The sequence below is a fragment of the Melopsittacus undulatus genome, chromosome Z, assembly GCF_012275295.1.
Source record: "Melopsittacus undulatus isolate bMelUnd1 chromosome Z, bMelUnd1.mat.Z, whole genome shotgun sequence".
Taxonomy (NCBI): domain Eukaryota; kingdom Metazoa; phylum Chordata; class Aves; order Psittaciformes; family Psittaculidae; genus Melopsittacus; species Melopsittacus undulatus.
Window position 1 is genome coordinate 18,438,908 of NC_047557.1, and position 11,090 is coordinate 18,449,997.

The 11,090-nt window shown below is 42.4% G+C and overlaps 1 protein-coding gene across 1 annotated transcript in view; it reads right to left on the bottom strand.

Annotated features, from left to right (window-relative positions):
- ARL15 (ARF like GTPase 15) overlaps window positions 1-7,219 on the bottom strand; it is a 216,336-nt gene extending 209,117 nt beyond the window's left edge. The window contains 1 exon segment of the mRNA XM_031051618.2: window positions 6,912-7,219. Within this exon segment, the coding sequence (XP_030907478.2) occupies window positions 6,912-6,923 (12 nt within the window). The 5' untranslated portion in view covers window positions 6,924-7,219.
- Window positions 7,220-11,090: the final 3,871 nt, after the last annotated feature.

Genomic DNA, 11,090 nt, shown 5'->3' on the forward strand with positions numbered 1-11,090 from the left:
ATGTTGGCAATTGATATAATCACCTTACCAGGCTGTCAGTGAGACAAAAGAAAAGTTCTGTACTCTGAAGAGCTCCAGAATTCGATGGGCCAATCTCTTATTCAATTGCAAATACCCTATTTACATCCCCAAGGACTATAACACAGACAGTTGGCACTTGAGAAAGTTTTGCTGCACACAGTGAAAAAAAGCAAGGCCAACATACTCCAGAATATTATGAGCCAAAACCCAAACAATCACAAGATTTTAAGTACTGCATATGTTTTGGTTTTTTTTTCCTTATGGCTTTTCAGCTGTTTGGACCCACATTTGTGCTTTTAAGTTTGAAACTAAAAATGCTTCATTTGTTAATGGAAAGTTGATATCCTCACATAATCACAAAACTTCAGAACTCAGTTTAAGAGAATAAACATCACAAGCTGGCAGTATTAAAAAACATGAACTGATGATACTGACAACAAGCCAAAAATGGTAATCAGCATGGGGTATTAGGAGGAATATTTTGTCCTTACAAAATGTAGATTTCCTCCCTCATTAAAAGCTTTGATTTCTAACCTTTTGTGAAATTCATCACTCTATTGCCTCAAGCTTGGAGGTTTAATTGAAGAATTTCAGGAGCAGCATACTGCAGAGCAACATGGGATCCAATACATATTGAACCTGGGACTAATTCACACAGAGGTTATAGGGCTATTCATAACAAACACAGACTAGCTCATTTTCAGAAACTCTGGCACATTTTTTGATGTAATGACATCTATCAGTCTAATGCAATCCTTATCATGGAAAAAGCAAAATGGCAAAGTAATTTGATTTTAAATGTGCTAATTCACTTGTTTCTTCAGTGCATGTATTTGAAGAATGAAATTTCTGGCACTGTGATACTGCTGTGTCTTCACACACTCTTGTGCTGGAAATCATATTAAGGCATTCTTTTGTTTTTCAAAGGAAGCTGTATCAAGTTTCACTGTTCGTAACAGCCACCTTTGAATCAAAAGATTAACTGGGGAATTCAATAACTGTCCTATTACAGGATGAGCAAATGCAGCATTTATCTTTTATCTTCTGCAAAGGAACTGCACACTTCTGATCGCTGAACTACATTCAGACAGGTAATTTCCAGTGAGTTAAGTCACCAATATTCTTATTGCCCTTTCTATATTGCTGATTACATCTTTCCTTCAGCAACACTGCAATACTGGATAGGTAGATTCTACCATGGAGGAGGATTTGTTTTCCAAAGGACCTCTCTTCCAGGTCTTCAGCCAGATCAGGTTCTTGAACTCCCAAACTTACTTTAACCAGAAGCATGCTCATTCAGGTGAGGTCACCTCCCAGAATTGATTCCATTTGCCATTCCCAGTTGATTTAAATTTGAATGCTATGCTTCTTTGAGCTGAAATACCAATAGGAACCTAGTCACAACAACTTCTTTTGGTGAGGGTCTCTGAAATTGTTTTGAGTTTCTTCCCACATTACTATGCTGACACAGAAAGTAATCAGAAGCAGCAGCACTCTCACCTTCAGATTGTGAGCCTGGCTAGGTATACAGTACCATGTAATCCAGCATAGCAAAACCTGGTGCTGAAGACCAAGTACTCATGCTATGTACTTCTTACTAGTTTTGATCTGGTCCTCTGGACTGACAACCTGTTAGCTGAGTGCTTCTTCCAGTGAGATTTCAACTGAAAAAAATACCATGTTCATGTGATCGTGACTACTCAGCAGTGTAAACCTGCCTACAGTAAGGAGACTTAGATCCACTTCAAAAATTCACATCTGATCCAAACACTAACACAGTTGCTTGCACCCTATACAACAGCTGATCACATGTCTTAGCTTTTTTCTTTCCTGCATTCAACTACATCTTCACCTTGAAACAACTGCCAGACCCCACATCCTTGTACCTAATCAGCTTCCCAGACTGAAAGAGGCATAATATCTTAATATGTAGAGCATTTGTGCCCTACAGAAGGTGTAAAGTTTCTAGGATGTTATAGCTAATAGATGAGCCAACAGACAGCCCCAATAATCCTTATCATTATATGACAAAAGACAAAATCCATATGATGGATGTTTAGCAAACGATAAAGAGGACAAGGCTATAAAGACTTTTGTTGCTCATGTTGCAGGTGATATATCAAAAAACTATCTGTGCCTCAGAGGAAAAATCCAGATTCTGAGTATGGAACTTCCCCTATATTCCCTTATTCAAAGGAGAGCAGCTACTTGTTTACAAAGTTTCAGTGAAGTAAGACTCAAACCTTTAAACAGATGCCTCCATAACACCATTTGTAGTATAAGAACGTTTTCTGTGGCCAATGGAACAGGCAGCAACTGCAATGGAAAGACAGGATCTGAGGTAGATCAGAATCATTAAGTGATCATGTTTTATCCTGTATTACACTTCCCAAATCAAACCTGTCCAAATAAATTCAGGCATCCAATTAAACAAAAGGGAAGGTCTTAAAGGTAAGCTGTTCAAGAAAGAGAAGTTGCAGAGAAACTTTTTTTTTTATTATTATTTTAACATCACCTAATATCTCTAAAAACACCACAGCTTGGTATATGCAACATTCCACTGTCAAGCAAGATCTTGCCTGAGTATTAACTGTCCAGAACTTGAGGTCAAAACCATCCAGAAACCAAGAAACTCTGGAGTCACTTCAAGGCCTATTCATCTAAAAATAGAAAACCTAGTTCAATTTACCCAAATACTACCCAAATTTTAGCTTCTGTGTGCACATATGCAGAAGTAAAATGTTCATAACATCTAACAAATGTACAAAGAACTGGAAAAACCCCAAACTTGTTATAGGTAAAAAACAACCCCTAACAAAGCAATAAGGTTTCTACCGTACTAGGAGAGCACACTCCTGAATTTGCAATATTCATGTTCATGCTTAACTTTTAAGGGGGAGGATAAAAGAAATCACTAAAGTTGATGCAGTTTTTCACATGAGAAGTGTCACCTTCTATTTCAGGTTGGGATATACTCTTCATTATCTGCCCAAGAAGCATTCTTACATGGAACTAAGATACAACATGGTATAGAATACAACTTAAGATAACCTATCATATTAAAAATGCTCAATATACAAAATAAAACAGGTTATCAAATTTATCTGACAAACTCTTAGGGCAATGTAAGACTTATTCTTTTTTTGTGAAGTCACACAGATGAAAATTTCTACATCACCCTCTAGCACAGCTTTTAAAAGTTCTATACAGGTCAGGCTGGTACATGCAGCTATTCAATGTAAGATCCTTATCTAGTACAGAGGATGCCACTGAGAAAGTATATTGTGAAAGTCTACTCAGCAGCTTAAAAATTACACTGCAAGTATCACGTACAAAAAAACTGAAGCATTGCTATTGTTTCCCCACAAGTTTTCCAAGCAAAAATTCTAAGATTGGTCATATGCCATGCTTTTCACAAGATGCATCATGCTGTAATTTCTTAAATTAACCATAGTCTACTGAACATAAGCCACCCAATACAAGTCTATGTATACACTATAATCCTTTAGGACACAATGCAGCAAGAATGAGGCAGAAGAAAGCTGCATATACATCACTGGATTATGTAGCCACAAAACCCAACAAATCTACATTGATGCAGCTCTGTTCACGTAACTTATTTTAAAGGAATTAACTCCTATACAAAGAGGATAAACTGTATGAGTAAAAGGTGTGTCTAAATGAGTAAAGATGCACTTTTTTCTAGAGGTTGAACCTGGATTAGCTATGTTGATCAAATATTAAAAAAAAAAACAACACCACCATACCACACAAAAAAACCCACACCACTCCTAACACTGTAATTATATAAATACAAAAATAAAACAGGCAGCAGACTCAAGAGCCTGTTCTAGCTATTAAAGATACGGAGGCTAGTGCTACTATTCTGTTACAACACAAAACCAGACCAGAGCACTGCAGAAGATACTCAGTTCTAATACCAGTGTCTTATCAAATGGCATTAGCCATAAATCAAGTATCCCACTGTAAGTGGAAGAGGGTATACACAGGTTCTGGTTATCTACCCACACAAGCTTCAGGACCATAGTCCAAGCTGGTTCCAAATAACTTGTCTTTGAGCAGGTTTTGAACATTTTCAGTAACTTGTTGATATTTGTTGATGCTGCACATGTTCAGAATTTCCTGGGATCAGCTCCTTAAATGAGAAAAATGTACCATCAGTGTGGGCCCTATTCAGGAAAAATCAGAAGAACAATCTTCTTATGGAAGTCTGGGAAGAGCTGGCTGGGGGCAGACCTCTTGTCAAGAAAGAATGACTCCTGAGTCTGTGCTACAGCAAACCTGATCTCAGCTATCATAACTTCCTTCCAGCAAACTCTCTCACTTAGCCCCATTGCTAACCAAAACTTTGTATAATGCTCTGTCAAGGGACTACTGCAGCCATAAACAAGTGCATTCTTTGCCCTGCTGTTGGCTTCACGCTAAAGGCAGGGGAGAAAACCTCACTGCCTGCAGACTGCAACAGAGGTCCCCAAATTAAGGAACCAGAAAAGGAACCTTCCATTTAAGTTCTGAAGCCATCATAGTGCAAGATCCCAACATAAACACATAAAACACAAAATTCCTTAACATGCATCTTTTCTTATTGCTGTTCAGAAAGTAACAAGGCAGTTGATATCTATCTATAGGTTAATATCCATACTACAGCAGTCTTGCATAAATGAAGAGTAGGCCCATCTTTACAGTAAGACAAACTATGGAAACAGCTTGGAGCTCTGGGATGAAAGTGGGTGGTAGACAAGTAGTGCCTAACTCACTGCTGTCAACTTGTTTTGTCAAAGCAGACTTTCAACCAGAGGTGCTTGAACACACTCCTCGTTACCAAGAAGAGCCATTCCATTCACCACCATTAACAGAGAAAGGTGAAGGAGGACCAGTATCCTGCATTTGGTGAAGATGAGGACGGGAAGAAGTCCTCTGCAGAAATACACAAGAAAATAACTGAACTGTCAAACAGATTTTGTCTTCTTTTCAAGTAATACACAGATGCAAAAAAATAAAAACTTTCCTATTTTGCTCTCCTGTCACCAGTTATGACAATATTCCAAAGACCAAGGATTCCTGATATATAAGAAGTATGGAAACCCCAGCAACAAGTGCTGGTCATTGACAGTTGAAGGCATCTTGGCCTGTCCTGGCCCATCAGTGGACCAGCACTATGCTTAAACTATTATCTCCAACCTGTGGCTTTCACATCTACAAAAAAGTAACTTGGCTGATCTGTAACAACTTCTACATCAAATTACCCCTTTATGTCTCCCATGGTGTCATAACAATCACTGCAGGAGTGATGAGACCTTGAAAGTCTGTCATCAGAGATAATTCCCTGTCCAACACGGCACTAAGCAAGAATTTATGACCACTCAAGATACTGTTATCCTGAAGATTCACTTTCTTGAGAGATGCCACCAAAGAAGTCCACAGAACAGACAAGAAGAAAATTATCAACTGGAGAAAAAGAGTAAGGAAAAAAAAAAAGAATGTAGAGCTCTTTAATCCCCTCCTCCCTTTAGTTAATACAAAAACATGCTCTCATTTTCCAAGGCTTATTAAATTTATTGTTCCCGAAGTGACTGGCTTTCCATGCAACCGCCTGCAGCAGTCACAAAGGTTAACGCAAGAATTTCAAGAAGTACAGGATGGCCAGTTTCATCTGGATATAAGTTTATAAAGGAAAAAAAATATAAGAAACAGCTCCAGGCTCTCAAGGAGCTATGAGGCTGCCCCTGGCACACAAGTTTATTATCAGTATTTCATTAACCAGGTTCTTAAAGAGAAGACTACCTACCATTTCTGCCACATAGGACTTATTTTCTGTTCTCTGCTATTCCAATTCAGGAAGCAAAGCCTAAAAATTTATTTTTTTAAATAAAGCTGAATAACTCAAAATAAATCTAAGCTATATGAGCACAAGAGCAATATTTAAGTGAATGTTTACATCTGGTTTAGTTATTTTCATTCTCAGCGAAGTCAACCACTGTATGCAGCTCTGATCTCAATATGGCAAATCGTCAAATCAATCCACTAAAAAGAGCATCGCCAGAGATTTTGTTGACTGGCTGATGAACCTCTCTTGAAAGCCTACGCCCATGCACATCTCATGTGGAGACATCAGAAAGGCTGAGTCAAGTTTCTGACTCCAAATGCTTCCTAACTGGTCGCATCAGACACCATCAGCGAACAGGGATGGACAGCCAGAAGAGACCTACACCTTACTGCCAGAGCCGACTCTTCAAAGCCTTCAAAAATGAAGGAGGGGCATAGTTCATAGAGTAGTGTTCAGAACAGCAAAACTTAAGTGATGGGATGTACCCATTACGCTTTCCCGCTGTTAAGTGGAAAAGCCCAGGTCAGTAGTTACAGTACTAGAATCAAGTCCTGACTAGCTGTGCCACAGGGTTCACTTAACCGACTGTGCACACTAACCACGACCCCAGCCTGAAGTGCGCGCCCGCGATACGATCTTTCGCAGGCGAATAAAGCCAGTACCCATTAAAGAGCAATAAACGTTACCCCTGAATACCAGACGCCCGGGCGCAGGGCTGCTCTCGCCCGGGGTGACAATTTAGTTCATTCAACCGTGCCCTAAGCTCATGTATTTAGGAAAAACACAGCGACCCGGGTCACGGCTTTAGCATCCTAATAGCAGCCAAATGAGAGGGGCGGCCGCACGCTCCAGCGGCACCCTGCCGGTTCACCGCCCTTTAACAGCCCCGGGCCCGGGGAGGCAGCGCACCCGGAGCCCGGCTGCCCCCCGCCCCACCTGCCCCTCTTCCCCGCCGCGGTCGCGGTCTTGGCCGCTGCGCGCTCCGTAAGATGTCCGACGGGCGGTCGGCGGGGGGCGCCCCGCTCCCGCGGGGGGGACCTACCAGGTAATCCATGTACCGGGTGGCGCCGGGCGCCGCGCTGCCGAGCAGGTCTCCGGGGCCGCGGCTGACAGCGGTGCTGTGCCACTGCGAGCCCCCGCCGTCACGGGGAGCGGCGCTTCCTGCCGCCTGCCTGGGGGGCTCGGCCGCAGCCGCAGGTACGGGGCTGAAGCTGGCTGTACCGCTGCCGCCCCGAGGGAGCGCGAAGGGTCCGGTACCGGCAGCGCTGCCCCGCCGGCACTGTCAGAGCCACCCGGTACCGCTGCCCGCTCCGGTCCGCACCTCGCCGCGCAGCAGCGGCCCTGTGCGCGAGGGGGAGGGGGGGCAAGGAGGGGGAGGGGCGCGCGGGGGGGAGGGGCGGGCGGCGGCGGCGGCGGGGCGCGCGGCGGGGAGCTCGGGGCGGGGGGGGGGGGGGGTGCAGCGGCGGCACAGCCAACCCCAGCCCGGCGCCCGCCAGCAGCGCCAGGCCCCGCCCCGGGAGCCCCGCCCCGCACGACGTCGCTGTCAGCTGATCGCACACGTGGGGCGCTAGGAGGACGCCCTTAAAGGCGTACGCGCCCAGTGGTGCCGTTGCATGGGGTTGTTGTGTTCCGTCCGCCTGTGCGGGTTTCGTTCCCCGGTCAGAAGGGCTCTCTCGCGGTGTGCGAGCTGGAGACCGGGCTGTTGCGGGACAAGGACCGGGGAGTGTGGCGCTCGGGGAGTCCCACTGAAGGGAGGGCACCCCAGGAGAGAAGGCTTTTCACCCAGAGCAGGGAGCGAGCAGGTCTGCGAGTGCTTGCTCCGGAGAGTAGGGACAGGAGTTGTGTTATTAACCTCGGTACGAGAGGCTCTTGTCAGGAGGGACCGAGGTAGCCCGACCTCGGAGCGAAGTTACTTCTGAGAGGTTGGAGGTAGGCAGGTAAGAAGCTGATCGTTATCTTGCAACGTAATTCACCCCCGCCACGGGAAGCAGTGCTTGTGCCTGGTACTGCCGGCCGACCCCTGGGCTCTCACCAATACTCGTGATGTTAGCGTAACACCTGTCTCGGTAGAGAAACAGAAGGAAAGACGGTTTGAGGGGAAAATATTCTTTACAATGAGGGTGGTAAGATGCTGGCACAAGTTGTCCAAAGAAGTTGTTGATGTGCCATCCCTGGAGACATTTAAGGCCAGGCTGGATGTGGTTCTGGGCAACCTGATCTAGTTGAAGATGTCCCTGCATATTGGAACTAGATGACCTTTGAAGGTCCCTTGTAATCCAAAGTATTCTGTGATTCTATGAAACTCCCCAGTATGGGATAGGAAATCGGGAAAGGCAGTATCGAGTGAGGTAATTGAAAGAAAAACAATGCAATAAAAAGGATTGCTAAAGTACATAAAGAGCAAAGAGGAAAGAACAAGTAAATGAGGATCCAAGGGCAAATAGGAATGTGTATTTGTGAGGATATCAGTAAGCACTTGGTCTCAATGTATTAAACTGGAATGGGGGAAGGATGATTATAGTTGCTGCACTGATTTTTGTAGGGAATGAAGGCCTGTTGCAAACAGGCTCAGTTACAACATCCTGTCAGTGTCAGAGAGTGTTGGTAGGGCATCCTCCCATCTGCCCCAAAAGCAGGTACTTTTTGTCAATGGAAAATTCCTTCTATTCATGTGTCTAGTCTAGTAAAAACTTGGTTCCTTTGACCCTCCTTACTTTACTTTGGGAATCAATGCCAAGTACAGCTGCATAACAGATTAATTTTAACTTGTACTTCAAATCATTAAGAAATTTGCTAATTTTAGCATCTCAGTAGCTAAGGGGTGGAAGGAGGGATACAGGCTTGGCCTTTCCTGCTATTCAGTATTCTGTTTTCTGTATAGTCACAGCCTTTGCTGGCAACCTTCTGCTGATAACGAGATGTCCTTTTGACAGTGGGAATTGGAGGGTGAACAGAGGTGGCTAAAGTTCACCTCTTGATGATGTAACAAAGGAGCTGCAAAAACTGGTTTTGTTGTTGTTCTGTTATTTTGTGTGTGTTAACATTTTGCAGTGGTTTCCCTTTAACCTTTGCAATGCTTTATTTCTTCTTTTTAGCGGCAATGATACATGACTTTTGAGACTTGCTGCCTTTAAATGCTGCTCTAAATGACAGGTGACTGGAACAGAATCCAAAGGAGACCATCAAGAACAAGCAGAGGTTTCAGAAGTGTTTCCTGTGAGAGTAATGGGAAAGGACTGGGAATTATTTCGTCTAGAGCTGATTGAGGGAAAATAGAAACCATATGTGGAGAGTTACTGCAGAGAGGATGTCCTGATGGGAAGAGAAGTGATTGGATTGCATTGCAACAAGGGAGGTTTAGGTGAAACACTGGAAAACACATTAATGGTAAAGATAATCTAGCATAAACAGACAGCATGATCAAAAGCAGTAGTATTTCTGAGAGTGGTCCTGACTTACATAAACATTTCTCAGGTGTCGTTTAGTTAGCACTGGTTTAGATCTGGAGAAAATGAACTGAAAGACCCTTTTATGATAATCTGAAAGATCTGATTATGAAGATGCAGTATGTTTACACATGCAAAGAAAAATGCTTAATCCCAAATGACTATTTTGTCCTGGGCTGAACCCAGGAAAACATGTAATTATCTTTCTAGTTTATAAATAAAACCTCATGAGCTGAACAGAACATCAGTTAACAAAATCAGAAAAATATTCATGTATACACTGCAAATCCTACTGATTTGATTGACAGAGAAACCAAGCTTAAGTTTATACATGACTCATCAGTTCACTATAAACATATAAACACATGAGTCTTTTGGCCATTATGTAGCCTTATGGCACATTAATTATATGACATAAAGTGAAGATGAACATTGAACAATAGTAAAATACAAGTAGAATTCAAGTCCTGTAACACGTGCCTTCTAACCTACATAGCAGTCATCATGTTCCTGAGATTTTTGTAGCAAGACCTGTATCTAAAAGGAAGTTCAGTTCTATATTGGAATATGTATATAATACACTGTTAGCTATCTTCCAAAATAGTAAGCAGGAGCTAACATGGCAAGATGGAAGGAAAAAGCTCAAAGTATTTTAATGGGGCAAAATTTCATGTGATGCCTAATAAGTCTGGTCCCAAAAAGTAAAGTGAGCTTCTTCACAGAAGTGCAATTGTATCTTCAGTTAAATATTGTTGCAAAAAATTATTTCTCTAAAACCTGTATGAAAATTAACCAATCTTGGACTCAGGCTTTGACCCTGAGAAGTGGTGAGCACCACATTTTAATCATCACAGTTTATGTCTGTGCAGCTTAATAATGAGTTTGTTGACTGCTAGCTCCATAAATCACTGAATTTAGCAGGTGGCAATCATACACTAATGCTCAAACTTTGAAGGTGGAATTGATATAAAATACATTTGTTCATTCATAGATGTAGCAAAATATTAATTTAAAATTTAAATACCAATGAACGTATGTATTTCCAGCTGTATCTGAATGGAGTTAGTAGGGTTTTATTCAGAATTCTATAGTCAACTGTATAGATGCAAGTTGTTCAGAAGCATTATCTTGTATATCTACTAGTCATGCCACTGTAGTTTCTGGTCTTATTAGTTAAATAGATTCTGGCAAAGATAATACTTGTTTAGAGGTCCTGCAGAAAGCAGTGCTCTTCATTCAGTAGCAATATATATGAACAGTATGGCCAGTGTTCCTGCATCATGAATTGAATGATCTGAACACTACATGTTTTTTGAAAGGTGCCCTAAAGCAAAGAAGCCTAGCAGCATATCAGTGGCCAAGACAATCTAAAACAGTTTGCCACATCAGAATAATCCCATTCGTTAAGCGAACAAAGTGCATGGTGTGTTTGTTCTGCCCTTGTTCCCCTCATCCTGCCCAATTGCTGTACTTTTTAATAACCATATGTGAAAGGCTGACTAATGTTTATTAGCACAAAGGTAGTTGTACTACTCTGCAGTTTTTACTGATACAAGGTGCCCAGATAGCTCAGTTTAAGAAGCTTAATTACCGGGGGGGAAGAAAATGCCGTTCAGATTAAAACTAAGAAACTGATAAAGCATTCTGTATCTCGAAACGCATGGAAGGAGATTATGTTACACAGCATTATGTTTCAACATTAGTTTTCCATGGAACAAAGTTGTTACAGAGGGCATACACAAACTCTCATCTTGGCAAGTAATAGGATAGTTAGT